Source organism: Canis lupus, chromosome 6 (assembly GCF_048164855.1).
Source record: "Canis lupus baileyi chromosome 6, mCanLup2.hap1, whole genome shotgun sequence".
Taxonomy (NCBI): domain Eukaryota; kingdom Metazoa; phylum Chordata; class Mammalia; order Carnivora; family Canidae; genus Canis; species Canis lupus.
This window is the reverse complement of record NC_132843.1, coordinates 4466234-4486301: the sequence shown is the minus strand read 5'-3', so window position 1 is coordinate 4486301 and position 20068 is coordinate 4466234. Positions and strand designations below refer to the sequence as shown.

Here is a 20068-nt window from a genome sequence, read left to right as displayed (position 1 = left end):
AGCCTTTTCCATTTTGAAACTTAAGCAAACTGGCAGAGAGAGAGAGGTCCACATAGACTTCCTGGGTGCTGCGCTCCTCACCTCCACGAGTGGCTGTTAAGGCTGAAGATCCCTGCAACACAGTCCTGCCTAGAAACTCAAATGGCAGAGAAAGACCAGCATGTGCCACCGTACCCCTCCGGCTGCCCCCAAGACCTTCATGTCCTCCCCACAGACTATTGTCACTCTGAAAGCCTTCTCATGTTTTCCGAGGAAGTGTCTGACACCCCAATACTAGACTACAAAGACCTCCCAAGTAGCTGGGATTTAAAACACTCAGGAAACACTCTAGATGCCCCCCCTCTTTATACTTCCTGCACAAATAAAACACTTAGCATAGGTGTGATCTTGAGTCCTCAACCTCTAGCACACTGCAGAAAGGAGGCTTTTTTCTATGAAGCCCACGCTTTCTTTGTAAACGCAGCTGCTACTTGGCAAAAGGTATTTTGTTTTCTAGCTCTGGTTGGGGAAGCAAAAAGTAAGGCACTGTCAGTCATTTCTAGAAGTGGGATTCAGTGTAACAGGCACCTTCTATTAGAGAAGAAACTCAGAAACTCTCACTCCAGGCAGGCTGCCAGTCTTTAGACTTGACACCCAGTTGCCTTTAACGCCCCCGCTGGCCCTGTAGAAATAGTAAAAGCCTGTACTGGGAGTTGAAGAGGCTCCCTTCTGGCCTTCCCTTAACGCTCACTGGTCCCAGGGAGTCCCAATCCAACTCTCTAACCTTTTAAAGATCTGTGAGGGACAGGGGGTGGGGGGTGGGAGGTGGGCTGGACAGAGGAGCTGGGTCTTGGTCCTCTAGGGCCCCAGCATCCAGAGCTTTTGTTGTAGGGGCTTTTGTGGAATAAAAGACAGTAAGCGACCTCAGGGCACTGTTTCCCTGTGCCTTCTAACTTCTTTTCTTTTTAGAGCGGCCAGAGTGCTTCGCTTCTTCCGTCACAGCTGCTGGGATATGGAGTGGGGGCGGACCGGCTTAGGTACCCCCTGGACACACCATGTGCTGTGCGTCTGCGGACAAGGGGGCGGGCGGAGGGGACTCCGGTGCCATGCTGCATGGCACCCTGGAAGACAGTCTACCAGCGCCTCCCGGCCAGATCTGCATCCTTTGTGCACAAGTCAATACTCTACGAGAGAAATTCCACGTGTAACTAAATTCAACACAAAGAGTCTTCAGCACATTGCGGATCCCGGCCGCCGGGACCCTGCGCCTGGGCCCTTAGCAGAGACCCCCGGGTCGTGCGCCCCAGCGCGGCAAGTGAGAGTGCCCAGCTGTGCCACCCGCCACAGCTCGCGCGGGACTCCGCCGGCCCTGCCACCGTGGCGCGGGCTCCCCCGGCGAATCCCCGAGCACTAGAGCCCTTAACTTAGGTTTGCTCGGAAGCCTGGCCCCCTCCCCAGGCGCCCCCGCCCCAGGTAACCTTGGAGAGTGGAGCACACTCACCTACTGCCAGGCAGATGGGGAGCAGCAGCCTGAAGATGAGCCCGCACACCACTTCCGAGGCCATCGCGGCGGTCCGGCGAGGCGAGCGCAAACCCAGGGGAGAAGCTCGAGGGTCCCTACAGCGGAGGCGCCAGGTCCATGCCCACCTAGGGCCTCGGGCGGCGGGCGGCTCGCAGCCGACCGGGCATGGCCCGAGGCAGGGCCGTCGCGCCGTCCGCCCCGAGGGCGCGCTCCCCGGGCTGTGGGCCGCCCGTCGCCTGGCTCTGGCTCGCCGCTTGCAGGTCTCTCCGCAGCGCTTCGTGGGGCGCTCGGCCGCCGCGGCCCGGCTAGGGAGCCCCCTCGCCCAGCGCCGGAGCCCCCCGCGGCCGGCCCATGGAGCGCGGAGTCCCCGATGCCGCGGTGGCGGCCTCTTCAGCTGGCGGCCGGGCGCGCTTCGGGAGGGTCCGGGGCGGCGCGGCGAGGCAAAGGGCCAGGAGGGCGTGCTGTCCTTCAGCCCGGGCTCCTGGGGCGTCGCTCGGGGCCGGGACGGCAGCTTTCCTCGCAGAAGCCCCTCCCGAGCCCGCGCGCCTCTGCAGCCCGCCGCCGGGCGCCGGCCCCCTGCCCACGCAGGCTGCGGCGCGCCGCCCTCCGCCCGGGCTCCCGGAGCTGCCCGAGGTCCCGAGCCGGCCCGCGGCGGCTCCTGGAGCGGCGGCGCGGCTCAGCCTCTGCGCCCCCCGGCTTGGTGCCGGAGAGACCCGGGTGCGAGCGGCCAGGCGCGCAGAGCCATCCCCGACTGCACCCGGCTCGCGCGGTCGGTCCGGCGGTGGCGCTGCGAGTCCCTCCCTCCCGAGGAGGAATCGTGCGAGCGTGGGCAGAACCGAGACGAAAGCACACAGCCGGGGGATCCGGCTCCAGTGCCCTCCTCCACGGCCTCAATTTAAAAAAAATAATAATAATGAAACGCAAACCGAACGCCGTCCGGATGCCGGCGCGCCCCCCGCCCGCCGAGGTGCAGCCTCGCCCCAGCGGCGCGGCCCCGGCTCCCCGGAGGGCGCGCACTTCTCCACCTTCAATGAAACTTTCGAAGCCTCACGCGGGGACGGGCGTGTCCCCGGGCCAATGGGACCGCGGCTCCGGAGCCGGCGCGCGGGGAGCCCGCCCCCACCCGCGGCCCCCGCGCGCAGGAGCAGCCCGGCCTCGGCATCCTCCCGCCCCGGCTCCGCGCCTTTTCCACCGCCGCTGGCTCCTGCAGACCCTCAGCTCGGCCCCGTCCAGTCACTCTGCAGAAACAGAAGCCACACATCCTGGCATCCTGTCCACTGGGACTGCCCCGGAGCTTGCCCCAAACCCAGAGGATCGTTAGGTGCTCCAAGAAAACTGCACAGACGTGTCACAAGAGTAGCCAGGAGCTTGAACAACTCTGTGGGACTGTCCCTCAGGCCAGGTCCACAGTACGCAACGCGCGTTGATTGGGAAGAAGGGAACCCAGAATCAATTCAGACCCAATGACCCCGTCCATATTTAACTTTGTGAGAAGTTTCCATGCAGAATGGGCTCTGAGAAATCCCGGGTCTTTCTGGAAATGGGTATGGGCTTTCAGAAATGTACCCGCCTAGTACAGTTTGGAGAACTCTTCTTTTCGCCTCAAATTTGTTTGCTCCTTGTTATGACTCCCGGGGAAAAGAGTATATATACTGTTTCCCTTTTCTCCTAATAACCTCCCTTTTTTCTTGTTCTCAGGGCGAGATCTAGAGAAATCTGGTACCAACAGGGAGACACCAGAGTGTCTGAGTCCCTCATTTCACCATTATCCAAGAGAGTTATCCAGCTCCTTGCTGGAGCACTGTTGGAATCCTCAGAATCCGGAGGCAGATGCTCTGACCTGTAGGGAGGGCCATTCAGAACTGGGGTCTCACAAAGAGGACAGAGAGGAAGAATTTAATTTCATTCAGCACCTGCATTCTAGGCTTGAATTGGTTGATGATGGAAAATCTGCTGATGAAAATTATGCAAACCTTGGTTCTCTGTGATAAACAGGTCTTCCTTTTTCTGAGATACCATAAACTTGTGTTTTAAGGTCAGATGCCTTACCAAATTCTCTAACAATGACAAACTGAAACATGACGTTTTTTAATGAAGACTGGAAGTAACAAAATCTTGTGAAGATACCCCAAAATTTAGATCATTTGTGTGTTGTGGAGCTCTGAAGAAGCCTGGATATCTAAACCCCAAATGTAGCTATGTGTCTAAAAGTAGAGGTAAAGGAGACAATAGGAACTTAAATTATCAGCAGATCATTGACCACTACCAAGAAATGTTTTGCATTTTGTAGACTCTGCACCCTTTCTGACCTGCCTAGCATTTGGATGTTCATAGATGGTGTTCCCCCTCTTTCTCTCTCCCTCCCTGGTACAACTTGCTCTTGAGACTTAACTAAGAAGTCACAAAGCCCTCCCGAATTTTAAATGGTATTGTGTAACTACCTGAACTCTCAATTCTCTCTGAATATTTCCTCACATTCTTTCTAGGCTTTCCATATGCCCGCTGTGTAGATACCTTCAAAACAACTAACTTGGGTGCTTAAGTGTCTTAAGAAGACACAAGAAATGTAGCAGATAAGTGATCTTACCAAATGTAGTTCTTGCTTTCTCTGCCACATTGTGTGCCTATATGGCTGTTCAGGTTTTAAAGATACTGGGATCCCTGGGTGGCTCAGTGGTAGAGTGTCTGCCTTTGGCTCAGGGCCTGATCCCAGGTCCAGAGATTGAGTCCTACATCAGGCTCCCTGCATGGAGCCTGCTTCTCCCTCTACCCATGTCTCTGCCGCTGTCTCTGTGTCTCTCATGAATAAATAAATAAAACCTTAAAAAAATATATAAAGATACTAAGAACTGGATCCCGCTTTTTAGTCTTACCAACACATACACCCAAGGAGTTTTAACTGTCTAGACTACACATATAGTAGTAGTGGCCGCATATGACAGTCACCTGGGGAGCTTTCGGTGGAATCTATAAATGCTCCATCTCCATATCCAGAGATTCTGATTTAATCCCCCCACCCTCCCCTCCATGACTGTATTTTTGTGAAAGCTCTTCAGGTGATGCTCAGGTATACAGTCTGATTAGAGAATCACACTCCTCACTTACATATCAGAACTCAGGAGACGCACTATTGGTTTTCAATACTAGCCTCACCAAGCCAAATCCACCTATTAGGAGCTACATTTTCAGAATGGGGTGACTCAAGCATGCATATCAGTAGCCAGTGGCATTGTCTTTACAAGGGCTATTTTACCCTAAAATTTACCTAAATCGAGAAGTGGTAGGTATCTAATGTCTAGACAGCTTTGTTTTTAAGGACTCTCCAGCCCACAAGAATATTGATCCCATTGGTCAGGAGTCCTGCATGGCTAGAGAGGTTGATCCTTAATCTGAGCATGAAACCTGGCATAAGGTAGCAAATACTTTGGGGGATAAAATTAACTACATAGAAAATTCACAAACACATTATTTTGATAGTTGATGAATGCCATATGATCCCCCATATAGCACAGGTGGTGAATTAAGCACCAGTCACTCCATGCCTCTCTGCATCTACATAGACAATAGTGACTTCTTTTGATTATTACTGAGAGTTTAGGGTATTGGAGTCCTCATCTAAGGCGAAGAAAGCCACACACCTACATAATATGCAGTGGCATATACAGAAAGAGACAATTTACAAAGTAATTAACCCAATTTACAGAGTAAATTAACCCAAGTGTCTGGTGCATAGTAATCATTCAATGAATATTAACTGCCATCATTACCATTATTATTACTATTGCCATTGTTATTGCTGGAAAGCCAGGACTGGTTTTCTGAAACTGTCATGCTGAAGCACAGTAACCTGCTCCCATACTTAGAAAGATGCACCAGCCCTCAGTAATATGTTTAAAAACTGTGGCACAGTTGAGTCATAGACTTTTTTCTCCCTCAATGTTTGCGTTTCAGCAATAAAGAATATGGCACTTTGTGCCTTGCATGGGTTTCATCTCACCTGTTTAGGTTTTATCTTTTCTGAACTTGGTTTAATGCTACCCTGATTGACAAAGTCATCCAGAAACATCATCTTTGTCCCCCGTGCTAATTTCCTCTCACATGCTCTATAGGCAAACACTGTCCCATATCATGTTTCGCCCTATGTCCTTTACCATTCCCTCAAATGCTTTGTTAGCTTCTTTTGGGAGATCTCAGGGGTGGATATTGTCTCATAGGGTCACTTTGCAAACCAGTATTTCCCAGAGGAACCTAAAGTTGTCAACCTGGCATTTTCTTCTCCCAGTGGAATCTGCCAAAATTCCGCAGCGCCATCTAGCCTATAGAGAATAGAGTGCTTCCTGCCAACTAGAGGATGTCTTCTAGCATTGGCAACATATGTTCTCCTTACACATGTACCAATACAATATTTTTAGATGTATCCATTTCTGTGTTTTCCTTTATAAGTCACAGTATTTGTTTAGAAGTTATTTTCATCAGGAGCCATATAGTTTTCGGCTCCTATACTTGAAAAAGCTTGGAGGCATAATGGAAGCTTTTTTCGTTTTGCAAATATATTCAGTGGTTGCAACCTTTTTAAGCTGTCAATTTAATGTTTATGGCAGAAGTATTTCCAAGATCTCTGAATTCCAAAAACTTAGACCACTTCTAATTTGTAGGAGACACCATCGTGTAATACTTCTGCTACATAGGTTATCCTCCAAATGGTCTTAACCGGAATCATCCACAATGAAAGTGCAAAAAAACCTCTTATGTAGCCAGCAGATTGCTGACTTTGTGTCTGTCCAAGAATCTTGAAAAATCAGCTGACATGTATATGTGTCCTATTTTTCCAGTCAGATTTTAGGTTTTCAGAGCATGGACAAAATTTCATCCACAAAGCAAGGTATACAGTAGGCTCTACAGCAAAATGCTGTTTCTAAGGACTGTTTCTAAGAATGCAATGAATTGCATTCTATTTATTTGCTATTTATTTGCTTCCATGACACACACACACATATACACATGTACACACACACACACACACACACACAGATATCTATTACCAGGCAAGAAAGATATCATATGAAAATAATGGAGCATGTAAAATTTTATTTGTTTTTTGTAAGGTTGACAAATAAAGGAAGAGATTATGAATTTGTGGGGAGGGTGCTCTGCCAAAGCTGATGAATTGCCTTGGGCAAACAGGTCCCCAGATGGCTGACACTAAAACATAGAAACCACCATTCATTATTCACAGCCAACACCAAGAGTAGATTTTTATCTCAGAGGTTGTCTGGTTTCTTTCTGTGTATTTGCTCCTGAAGTCTTTGAAGAAGTTACTGGTTTTAACATTATTTTGTCTAAAAAGGCTTATCAAACCCTGGGGACAGCTTTAAAAAGGGAACTGGAATTGGGGAGACAATTTAACAATGAATTACAGTCATTCGAAGCAAGTTAATAAACAAAACAAAAACATGAGATTTTCTCTTTACCTATACCTGCCCATACCCTAGCAGATATTTATTAGTTAATAAATACAACTTCAGAATGATTTGGATTCCAACTGTATGTGTTGAAACTCCATCAAGATATCTTCAATGGTCTTCGAAATGGTAATATTCTCAGTAAGCCTAAATAATTTTCACCCACTGGCCTTTTATAGAGGTTTCAGATTATGGGTATGCATTGATTGTAAACAAGTTTTGGAATTGGCTTTATCTAGTTACTACCATTAACCCGTAACTGGGACTCATACAACCCAGGCAGCTGGTTTAAAGCTTCATTCACTTATTCTCCTGCAGTGCCACCTTTTGGCTAAAAGTATATTGAAAAAAATACAAGTACTTAGAGTAGAAAGCCAGCAATGAGCACACAACAGAGGTCTCCTGCAGCCATAGGTATACTGATGCCAGCTACGGGTCCTCCACAGCTTAAACAATGATTTCCAATTGGTGTCCTTTCTATCTTCTTTTTTAATTCAACTGAAAGAGTAATAAACACTCACTAAGCAGAAGTAGAATAATGGACACAGCCAGGCATGTTAAAGGAATGACAGTCGCCCCCCAAACCGGGGGGGGGGGGGGGGGGGGCGGTTTTCAGTCTGTAGGGACTTGTCTTTGCGCTGCTACTCTGCACTGAGATTCAGTCTCCAGATCTGGGTCATTGCCACTCTGGCTGAAATGACTGTAAATAAAGTATCTTGACCCTCCTGGATTTTGTATAAGTTTTCCCTACTTTGGAGTTTCTGTGTGTATAATTTACCTTCTTTTAAATCTTTATACAGAGAGAGCATATTTATGTATTCTCTGGACCTGTGACCACAGTGTAGCCAATGAGATGCTGTTCTTCAGGCCCAGAATTTATTCATGCTGTCCTTTCACTCTTTAGTAGATGGAAAGCACTGGTGGTTATGAGCAATACTCACCACACTTGCCAAACAAGCAAAGCAGACGACGTTGGTGGACTTCCTGACTCTGGAAAGTCCAATCCATTTTCTCCATGGATCAACATGAAACTTTCTGTTTGCTCAACGATGAGATAAACATCATGAGTTTTTCCAAGATTTTTTTAGGACCTTCAAACAGGCATTTTGCTTATTTGTTTTGGGATGAGAGGAAATGGCCCCTCTTATTAAAATAAATATAAGACACCAGTCTCCTTTCTCCCAAGACCAAAGCATGACATCCAGGTTAGAACCCCCCAGCGAAGCAGGGTCTTCCTCCTGGCTAAAGACCTATGTTTTGCTTTACCTCCCTTTCTAATAGGGGAGAAAATGCCTCTTTTTGTATCCTATTAAGAAGCTGAGAAAAGCAGACATTTTAAAAACAAAGAGTGCTACAAAATTAAAGGTGAACAAACCACAAATGTTAGAAGATGTCTTTTCCAAAATACAAGTTGCTGGTGTTACACATCTCACAACAGCAGCGGCATTCAGGGACAGCCTAAAATAATTGGTCTCCCCTCCCTCCCGGAATGAATCCAAGGCCAGCTACACAGTTTTTGAGTCCCAGGGCAAAATTATTCCAGCGCAAAATGTGGGTTCCTTGTTCACAAAGCAGAAGAAAAGTGCTGCTAAGACACTAGAATATAAAGTTCTTCTCTTTTTCTTCCACTGCCTCTCCAATTGCTGCAACATTTTTAACTTGCCATTTAATGATGTTCTATGCGAAAGAAATTAAAATTATTTAAACTATTTTCGTGGATTTAACCATAAATCTTGTTATTCTGCAATGCCAGTTTTAAATGCAAATATAAGAGCATGTACTTCATATGCAGAATCTTTAAAATCACATAATTCATATTCTATAGCTTGTGCTGCATTTGTATTTTGTTCTCAGGAAAACAGTTGACACAAAACAAATTCAACTGTTTCTATTTCACTTCTTGATACACATACTTGCTACCAGCACTCTGTACTTGCAGTTTACTGATAGGTAGGAAAAGACTAAGAGGAAAAGGAAGTGTGGGGTGACTTTTTCTCTCTGTCCATGTTATCGATCAGAGCATATGTAGTTGGCTAACCCAGGGAAGTCACAAAAGAACGACAGATAGGGACCCTTGGTCATTAGTGGTTTTTACAATGCCATTGCCTTCTCTCTGCCCTTTTGTTCAAATAGAAGGTATGGACTCTGGGGGCTGTCAGTGATCCCCCAATCTCCTGTCATAAGTAACACACCTGCCGTGTACTCCTCTGCATCATGGGTCCACTGGAAGGCTGTTCTCACAGGCATCAGGAGGGTCAAATGTGAACAGGGAGGCAAGGTACAGTGGACGAGCATATCACATGTATCTCTCTGCTTACATCATGTTCCATTATCCCATGGATGTCACTTGCAAAACACAAATTCAAAGATAAAATTATTAAAAATTTCAAGATAGGAGGAACAGAGCATTAAACCAAGTCTGGAGCTCCTCTTGGATGGGGATCAGTGGGGGAGAGGTTGTGTGACTTGTCAGGTGGCACATGAGTGAATCCAGTCCTGGGATCCTTTTCCTAGGCATCCTTTTCCTGGTCGTCCACTCAGCTCCTCCTCTCCGGCTGAGTATCCACTCGTGTTGCTTCACTCCGACATCTAACTCCATTGCAAGAAGAATCCCAACTGCTCATATGATCAAAACCTATCAGTCTACCTGCTTATCCCCCTTAGGATTCAATTATGTAATTCCAGGTTCTGCTCTAAATAAGCTGCCCAGATTAAAAAAAAAAAAAAAAAAAAAAAACTATGGTTCAGGTTTCCTGCTAGCATTTCTGGACCTTAGGAAGCTACCTCTCTTTCATATTCTTCACTCCATGAATCCTTCAAACTCCCCATTATCCCTCACCATATACACCTTCACAAAACTAGGCTTGCGCAAACCTACACAGAAAATTTTTCAATATTTTTAGACTTTAACCATTCAATTAAAAAATATGATAAGAATTAGCCTCATGAAAATGTGAAAAGAAAACAACTGACTCAAGGGAATATTCAGGATATTCACAACATATATGACAATGAGTTGCAGTTGTTATCCATATTGTTTAAATAATTCATGAAATTTACCTAGGAGAAAAATAATACACAGGAAGATAATCAACCTCATCAAAACTAAGATCAGAAAAACTAAAACAAAAATGAGGTAGTTTTTCACCCATGAAATACATAATTAACTTTTAATGTAGTAAAATGATGTTGGCAAAATTATGATGAAAGGCAAACATGTGTTTCTTGTTTAATCCGATGTAAATTTGAAGACTCCTTTCACAAAGGAATGTGAGAAAACACATCCCACATGAATCCTATAAACCAATCCAGTTCTTTAGAACTAATCCAAAATTGGGAAGTTTGGATTAGTTCTTTTCATCATAAAACACTCATTAAAACGTTGTTTGATAATAGTGAAAAAACTGGAGATAACACCTGATTCTCTAGCAATAAGGAAATGTTAATAGATGCTCACTTTAGGTTATTCAGAATAGTATTCAAATATTTTAATTATGAAAAAATCAGTAGCAAGACGTTTCTGATATTTTAAAAAACCAGAAAATTCTAGCTAAGCTATGATTACATTAGGTGAAGTGAAATATGCTAAATAACAGAACAAATTAATATAGTTTCATTCAGTCAGTGGTAGGTTTCAGTATTTTGCCCTTTTTTCTTGGGTTGTCGTGACATTCTATGGTATTTGTTGGACAATCAAATTCTTTTTGTTGTCATTAAATTCATATACCATTTAGTTTTCTCAGTAATTATGTGGTGACACTGATTTATGATTTGGCATAAGCAAGCCCAACTAAACACATGAGGTTGTTGGAAAAACAAAATGAGGAAACCCATGTGAACATATTTAATAGCCTATAAACTATGAAATGTAAACCAATATGGAATATCGTTATTGTCACTACCATAATTTTTAGTTAACAGCCATCAGCTTTGAGAAGAATTCTCCAACAAATAATGTGTATCAAGCATATTTTTCCCCATGAGTCCTGACTCCATATATTTTATGCACCGGAAGAGCAAATCATATTAGATTTGACAACTTGGAAGAAAGTTAGATGCAAGGCCTTTAGGGCATTTCTTTTCCCCATGGAGTGAGCAATATGTTTCTTAGGATAGTTTCTAGAACATTGTCAGCATTAGTGACTTGAGGAAGAAGTTCTGATTCAGAATGGAAAAATAATACAACTGAGGAACAGGACATGAGCCAGAAAGCCAGGAAGTCTGGGTGTACGGCTGCCTCCATGGCCTCCTTGCCAAGGAACACAGCACAAGCCACAGAGCCTCTCTCAACTACAGCTTCGGCAGCTATAAAACCTAAGCAATAATATTAACAATCCTTATTTCTCAGTGTTATTATGAAGATCGAATGTACCAGATACTATAAAGTTTTGTATGACTACTGCCATTGATTTTGGAGACTTTATGGAGGGACAGCCTCCATGCTTTTTGGGTCACACACATGCACACATACACACACCTATCAGGAAAGGGTTTTGTGTTTATGCCCCAACCATGAGTAATTATATATTTATAAGTTATAAAATAAATATATAGATATTGAATACATTATCTGTATCTGGTAATAGCTAAATGTATATTGTTATATATGATATTTATATTTAGAGTATGTTAATATGTATGACCTTTGTATTTATATGCATAATATACATTTATACATAAATATGATTATATTTATATTTTTATATATGGTATTAATATTTAGCATATGTATATACACACATCTCAGTATCATCACCTAATAAATCAGGGTACACAACAAATTTAGGACAAGAATCGTCATTTATAAGACCTATTTCCATGGGTGGTCCTATGCTAGTGTTTCTCTGCCATAACATCTCCAGCAGCTCAGGCTGCTTTGGTACTTTTTGTCCGGTCATTGTTGGGCCACTGATGTTTCTCTTCATGGCGACTCTCAGGTGTGCAAGACAGTTTCTCCACCTCTAGTGCCCAGCCTGCTTTCCAGGCTGGAAGAAGACAGTGACAGGGAAATGAAATATGAACTGGTTAGTGTGTCCAGGTGTGTTTGGAGGAGAAAGCCCCTCAGGTTAAGAGGTGGTGACTTCATCTTCCTTTCTCGCTTCTAAAACGTACCATTAAAAAAAAAAAAAAAAAAAAAAACAAATAAAATATACTTTTCCCCTCCTCCCCAACTCCCATGGCACCTGCCTTGCAGGAAGGTTTGACTTGTTCGAGGTCTCTTGGCAAGCAAGGGGCAGAATTTGGACCAGCAGGCAGATGAACAGACTGGACCAGAGTTCTTTTCACAGCCCTATGGTGGCCCCAGGGCAACAGGCACAACGTATGCCACAGACAGGCACCAAACATACTCTGGGGGTGCCTCAGGATGTGCACCCACCCTCAGCATCCATGTCATGGCATTGACCCTGAGATCCAACAAAATATGCATATACTGTGGTTCTTGAACACCGGGCTTTTAGGGGACTCAAGAATTCATTAAGAATGACGAACATGCACCGTGAGGTGAAAGGGCTCTGCCCTCAAGCCCTTAGCACAAGATGAATACACATACCTGCCCCAGGTGGAACTGCCACACAGTGTGATTCAACTTCATTCACTTCCTCCCAGTTTCTCCTCATCATGGAATCAGGGAAGTTAGGGAAGCTATTTCTTATCCTCAGAAAAACAAAGGTATGAGAGGAAGGAATGTGAAGTTAAGTGGTTCAGCATTCAAACCCCAGTATGTGCACTTAAAAGCTCTATGACCTATCACAGGTCACTTAAAATTTTGTAGTTTTGTTTCTGTTAAAACAATGATGATGAAATGTGGCCAGAGAGAGCGGCAAACTCACAATCTGTACAGAAACCAAGGGTCTGGCCACTTGGGTACAGGACTGCTGAAAAGGAAAAAGCAGCTTAATTGTTTTCCCAGAAGCATGAAAGTCAAGCAGAATATAGCGACTAAAATGATGATACCTTGCACTTATCTGGTTCCTTTCTCTTAAGAGCTCAGAGTGCTTCTCAGACATTATCTCATTAATTTGCAAATCATTCCTGGGAGTTAGGTAGGAATAAAGCCAGATAAAAGTTTCTAGCTTACTACTTCACTAAGAGTCAAAGATTGAAATATCCTCTCCGCAAGCAGATGCCCCTTCTCTGCACGGATACACTATTATATGAAACATGCACAGGGAAGATCGGTCTGCAGATTCCCATGATCTTTAAAATAATACATATCTTTCAGAAGATAGGGTATTAAAAGCTTCTTTGATTTCTTGATAAATGAAAGGGTTTACGGAATTATGCTCCCAGAAGTGAAAAGGAAATGGGTGAGATTCAAACCTCCTATTGTATTTAGTATATGTAAATGTGAGCTTTCTCTCTCAGCACACAGCAATGATTGGAGTATGAGTGTCCTTTAAAAAGAATAGAAAAGTATGGAGAATGGAAATAATATTTTCCAGTGACCAAGTAAATGTTGTGCAATAGAAAAGGACACTGATCAATACACTGCCAATATCTGGTCCCATTAGCAAGGAAGTTCCTAGAGGGAATGTTTCCCCTGACATTTGTTTTTGGCATAAGTACAAGGAGGTAAACATGAAGTCCCTAAGCTCATAGAGTCTGGGAAATAGACATCCAACTGGGGGCAATCGGCCAGGCAGAGAGCAAAGTCCTTGTCAAGAAGGAAGATGAACCAGCTGCCTTCGATTAAGGTCCCTAGAAGCCCAGCCTGAGCATGGGTTTTGGTGCAAATGACTGCTGGAGGGGGGCTGTCAGAAGAAGAGGGGTGAGAAAGCAGGTGGGCAGAGGAGGGGCTCTAAAGCAGGATGCGGACTCTAATATCACACGAAGCACCCAGAAATGCAAATTACATCACAGAGATGGCACTGTTTTACAAAGGGGACTCCTGTTGTACCTTTTAATCACCAGTCACTGGCCATGAGGTGCCCAGGGCACGTGGTAGGACCATAACCTCCCTAGGGAGGTGGCTGCCATTCAAGCAAGGGCAATGCACTGCAAAGAGGTAGCTAGCCAGTACACAGTGTGCTTGGTGAGGTGGTAAAGGCCAGGTGCTGAGGATAGCTTCTGGGTTGGCTATTGCACTTTTCAATGACCAGGCAACCACCGAAAGCACTCATGGTCTCTCCTAAAACACACTTTGCGGGAGCCATTCTTCCCTTACCAAATACCTTCCCTTCTCTTCTAATAAACCCATACACAGGCATCAAGAAACCAACTAATCAAACAAAATAATAAGTCAGTGAGTCATGAGAAACAAGGTGTTCAGTAAAAGCTTTGAAATGCCCTCTGTTCTCAAAGGACAGTGGCCCAACAACTCCTCCCCTTCTCTTCACTGCTCTAAATCCCATCCATCAACTTATGCAATATTTTGGGGTGTTTTGTTTTGTTTTGGCTTGGTTTTTGTTTTTGGAATTTGCTTTATTTCAGGCACTGTCCTTGGATCTGGGCACACAATAGTAAAAAAATGGAGTCCCTGCTCCATGACCAGTCTAGAGTATGACCTTTTTAGGAGCCATCTCCACCTAGCACAGCCTGCAAGATCTCACACACAAAAAGTCTTGGGTCACAAAACCAGTGTTCTCTCTTCATTGGCTTGGGGTGTTACTGAGACTCATGTCAGGTCTTTCCTTGCCCAAATGGACAGTTGCCAATTAGGTCTGCTTCTCTGTTCTGCGAGATTCAGACAGCTGCCAGGGGCTGGGCCATCCTGGCTGTGCATGTTGCAGCCAATCCTGTCCCACAAGGTGGCCCAAATGTGGTTTGACAACTCCTCCTTACAGAGTAGTCATGAATCCTGGCCAAGGACAACACGTATTATTTCTAATATACTTTCTATATTAAAAAGGATTAGAAGTGGGCATTGATATTGGCTGAATGCCTTGGACATGCAGCTAGGCAAGTGGTTTTGATTTCACTCCACATGAAAACACCAACTTCTTTTTCTTTTTAAGGCTTACACATCTGGTTTCTCTCCCCAAAAAGCACATCTTCCCTGTCTTCTTGTGAAAGGTGTTGTTCTCATTCTTCCATCGTGGTTCAGATCCCCTCCTGAGAGAAATCTTTCCTAACTCCCCAGTCTGTAGCTTCTGTTCTCTCCTCTCAAATTCTCATTATTCTACTTCTCAGTGAGTGGTTCTTTTTCTTCATAGCAGTTATCAGTACTCCAAGTTTTAGCTGTATGTGTGTGCACACATCTGTCTATTTGTAAATGCTGTCATACTAGATTAAAAGTCTATGAGGGCTGCAAAACGTGTTTTGTTCATCACTCAGATCCAATTCCTAGAAGAAAGCCCAGCACAGAAAACGTGCTATTTGAGGAGACAATCTGGTGCAGTGGCTAAGAGCATGGACCCAAAATTCAAATCCTGGCCTACCACTCACTAGTTCTGGGGCCTTCAATCTCTCTAGGCTTCATTTTCCCTATCAATGGAGTGAGGATATTGATATAGCCTATGCTTATATGTTATTTAGATGGAATACTTCACGTAAAGTGCACATAGTAATAAGCACTTACGTGAAATATAAGCCACTTTTGTTTATAGCTTGAATGAAGAGGTACAATGTGTACAGCACTTCAAAATCCTGTGATTCTAACAACTCTCTTTGCACAAGGCAACTGATTTGGAAGAATGAAAACTTTCAGACTCTCTATCGAGTATTTCTCTTAAAGCTTTGAAATTTTTGTTTTGTTTGCCTTTCACTTATTCCTTACCATCCTGGTGAGAGATGAGAAAGTGAATGCTTGCTTTCTCTTGGTGCTACCCCTGCCGGCCTCACTGTAGGGAGCAGAGAAATGGAAGCAGCAAGCCCACCGGATTCTTGCTAAGCAGGTGCAGCACTTCCAGCACCACACAGCCTGACAATTACTAAAGCAGGTGACGAACAAGTTCCTGCATGCCTGAGCACTCCATGGAACCGGACAGTCACTACTGTTCACCATAAAATGTGCTACCTTATGAGAAGACCGTATAAGCACAGATGCAAAGGAAAATGATGACTTGCAAATGGAAAAAGATTAAAGGAGGTGAATTTATTTTTATTGTCTACGGAGAAGAAATTACATCCGTAGAGACACAAAAGAAAAATATCCATGCCCACAAGACATTTATTACATAGGAATTCAAACTAGGCTCAAACTTAGCCATAAGGAGAAACAGCAATGTGAGAATTTGCCCACACTACAATCATGAATCCCATTTGCTTTCATGGAGGCTTTCCCATATTTAAATTTGAATATTTAGAGTATTTAGAATCTTGATTTGAGAGGCCGTATCTGTGGATATAAAAAATGCTAGTGAAATTTAAGCAAAGTTCCATTGATGAGGGAGCTACTTATTCTCAATTGCTCTGATAAACAAGTGTCTGAGATCGCATGGCATAGGGTTATTATGGGTTATTGTGGGTTATTATGAAGAACTCACCCTCCCTGTGAAGTGGTATAGGGTTATTTGAAAGTGGACTTGCATATTGTAAATTCTAAGGTACCCATTAAAAAAAAAAAAACCCTATAACTTACTTGTCATCTCTATAGCTTTCTGGGAGAAAATATTTGCAAAAGACACATCTGATAAAAGGCTGTATCCAAAATACACAGATAAATTCTAAAACTCAACAATAAGAAAATAAACAACCTGATTTTAAAAATGGACTAAAGACCAACCTCATCAAAGAACATGAAGAGGTACTCTACATCATATGCCGTCAGAGAAATCTAAATTAAAACTATGAGATACCACCTCACACCTATTCAAATGAACAAAATGCAGAACACCAACACCACCAAATGCTGACAAGGATGTGGAGCATCAGGAACTCTCATTCATTGCTGGTGGAAATACAAAATGATATGGCTACTTTGGAAGACAGTTTAGTAAATTCTTACAAAACTAAATATATTCACCACTCACATTCTTCGGTACTGATTCAAAAGAGTCGGCAAATTAAGTCCACACAAAAACCTGCATGTGGATGTTTACAGCACATTTGCACAGATTATGCACAATTGCCAAAACTTGGAAGCAACCAAGGCGTCCTTCAGGAGGTGAGCAGGGAAATACACTGAGGCACATCCAGCCCATGGAATCATATTCAGAGCTAAAAGAAATGAGCTATCAGGCCATGAAAACACATGGAGGAACTATATATATATATATATATATATATATATATATATATATATATATATATATAACTAGGTGAAAGAAGCCAATCTGAAAAGGCTACATACTGTATGATTCCGACTGTATGACATTCTGGAAAGGGCAAAACTATGGGGACTATAAAAAGGCCAGTGGTTGCCAGGGCTAGGACAGAGTCCAGACTGCCTCAGGAAGAAATAAAGGGTTTGATTTGCTTCATATCCAGTAAAAAAAAAAAAAAAAAAAAAAAAAAAAAAAAGTTATTTATTTTATTTTTAAAAGATTTTTTATTTATTCATTTGAGAAAGGGAGAGAGACACAGAGAGAGCACAAGCAGGGAGGGAGGGGCATAGGGACTGGGAGAAGCATGCCCCCCATTGAGCTGGGAGCCCTATGGACACCGGGCTCCATCCCAGGACCCCCAGGGTTAATGATCTGAGCTGAAGGCAGACACTTAACCATCTGAGCCACCTAGGAGCCCCCACAAATTATTTTTTTAAATTAACATCTCCAAACCAAGAAAACCGTAGTTCCAGATATTATTGGTAAATTCCATAAAACATTTAAGGAAGAGTTGCTATCAATTCTACATACCAACTTTCTAAAAACAGCAGAGGAAGAAACACTTCCCCGGTTATTTTATGAGGCCATTGTTGTTCTGACACCAAAATAAAAAATATTACAAGGAAAGAAAATTGTAGATCAATATCCCCAAAGAACATAGACTAAAAATTCTTATGAAAATATTAAATCAAATCCAACACTATGTAAAGAGAATAATACTTCATAATAAAACAGTGCTTGTTTTAGGATTGCAGTATAGTTTCAAATTTGAAAATCTATTAGTATTAGAATAAATAAGAAAAAATACACGATTATCTCAATAGATGCAAAAGTCAACCTACAGGTGGGGATAAGCAGCTATGGAACATGGGTTGTGTTGCTGACTTATCCCCGCCTGAGGCAAAGGGCTGTGAGGTAACTCATCTCAGGAAAGATCAAAAGGCAATTTTCTGGAGAAGGGGGCAGTAGAGAGGCAGTGACTGGACATTGGGTGTACTAGCCAATAAAGGACACCTTTGGGGAAAGGGGTACCACAACATCTTCTATATTATATATATTCTAACGTATGGCATTTCTTCAATTTGTCTCTTGTAGCTTCATCAGGAGATCAAATGGTTAACATAGCAACAAGTGTGTGTGTGTGTGTGTGTGTGTGTGTGTATGTGTGTGTGTATCTAGTTTTATATTGTTTGAATTCTTGGAACATATGAATATATATCTATACAAGAGAGAAAGAGTAAGAGAGAGAGAGGACAAATATTAAATATGAATGTAAGAAATTTTTGGATCTTGGGGAGCCTGGGTGGAAAGTCAGTTAAGCATCTGCCTTGGGCTTAGGTCATGATGTCAGGTTCCTGGGACTGAGCCTCACATTGGTCTCCCTGTTCAGTGAGGAGTCTGCTTCTCCCTCTCCCTACTCCCTGCTCATTCTTTCTCTCTCTCTCTTTCTATCTCAAGTAACTAAATAAAATCTTTAAAAAAGAAGAAAGTTTTGGATCTATGTAATGGACGTATAAGCATTTATTGTATAATCCTTTTAACTTTTTCTGTGGGTAGTAACATTTTGAAGTCGATGAAAACTAAGAGCCTCCTTTAGGTATAAAATAATTCTAGAATAATATAAAAACAACTCTTTTTCCTCAAACACATAGAGAGTGCTCAATAAAGCTTTACTGACTTTAGGAGGCTTCCTTCTAATTTAGTTGTATGCAAATGACAAACTGCTTATACGATTAGATTTTCTGAGAAAAATATGCCCCAGAAATATGCAGACCTTAGAAAACTGTGAAGGCAAAATGCCTTTTAATTTTCAAATGGTTTACGTCTTTTTGTATATACAAATTTTTTAAATGATTTTAGCATTTAGGGTTTTTCATATGTCTCAGATATAATTAAAGGAAGGCTTCTTCTGAATTGCAAAACTTTAAAAAGTTAAAAACCTTAAAATTACTTGAAGAGGTTTTTATGAAGTTTACCAGAAATATGCAGCAGTTTTGTGACTGCATAGCTTGGCACGCACCTAGTATTTTGGTTTGGCAATTACAGAGCTATGGTATTTAACATCAAATCTTTGCAGTTTTGTCACCGTATTATGCTATTCTGCAGCCAGAAGGAAAAATAGCAAACCGTTTTTCATCTGATCCTCCCCCCCCCCCCCCAAAGAGAAACAACACCAAGACAATGAAGCCAGGGCATTAAATTAACAAAAATCTGCAAATTCAAAAAAGTAGCTCTTCCTAGCTTTGAAGTGCCTGGCCAGAAAAGATTCACCTAATTCTCCAATACTTTCTTTTTCTCTTCTCATTTTTGCTGTCTCTTCTGGAGCATCTTCAGAAACAGGAGGAAAGTGACCATGCTGGTTCCATGAAAAAAAAAATCACAGACAGCTGTATTTCTGGGAAATCCAAGGCGCACAAAGCTCAGAAGACACAGGTCAGCAAAGCACCAGCTCATCTGCCACCACGGCCCTGGCCACAGGACCGCTTCTACTTTTCATTCAGAGAGAGTCCCATGATCCTCTCACTTCCCCCTTGCTTCTCTATATTCTCGGCTCCTTTCCTCCCTCCCTTCACTTCCCCCTTTCGCTGCCCCACTGCCACTTCAGTTCAATATGTAGCCAGCTAAGTCTGTGACAGCCATGTGTGCCCTCTATTACATCACTGATACTAGAATCCGTCCCTTCTCTGGCCCTCCGTCCACTCCTGAAGGCCCCAGACACACTCAGAAGTCATAGTAAAGAGAGGGGTGAAAAAATCTTTGACGTGGAAATGCAGCGAACGCGTCCCTCCAAGTGCCCTATATTCTGTGTGTGTCACTACGCTCAATGTAGTCAAAATATACTAGTCAATCTGTGATATAGTAACCCTACCTTCAAAAAATATTTTACAAGAAAAGTCATG

At 43.2% G+C, this 20068-nt stretch overlaps 1 protein-coding gene and 1 long non-coding RNA gene across 7 annotated transcripts in view; both read right to left on the bottom strand.

Moving 5' to 3' along the window:
• PIEZO2 (piezo type mechanosensitive ion channel component 2) overlaps positions 1-1655 on the bottom strand; it is a 440944-nt gene extending 439289 nt beyond the window's left edge. For 2 of the 5 annotated variants that reach the window (XM_072828697.1, XM_072828693.1), the window contains exon 1: positions 1481-1654. In XM_072828697.1, coding sequence (XP_072684798.1) covers positions 1481-1544 — 64 coding nt within the window. In that variant the 5' untranslated portion in view covers positions 1545-1654. Of the gene's footprint in view, positions 1-1480 lie in introns of all 5 variants that reach the window. The other 3 variants (XM_072828694.1, XM_072828695.1, XM_072828696.1) reach the window with 2 other exon arrangements.
• Positions 1656-8147: 6492 nt separating this feature from the next.
• Positions 8148-19776, bottom strand: LOC140634625 (uncharacterized). Of its 2 annotated transcripts, XR_012032034.1 has the most exons (4): positions 19440-19776; positions 12515-12618; positions 9156-9309; positions 8148-8640 (listed from the first exon to the last, which is right to left on the bottom strand). It is a non-coding gene; the product is annotated as an uncharacterized lncRNA (long non-coding RNA). The 2 variants fall into 2 exon arrangements; XR_012032035.1 differs by lacking the exons at positions 8148-8640; positions 9156-9309 and adding an exon at positions 11766-11948.
• Between the last annotated feature and the right edge of the window lie 292 nt (positions 19777-20068).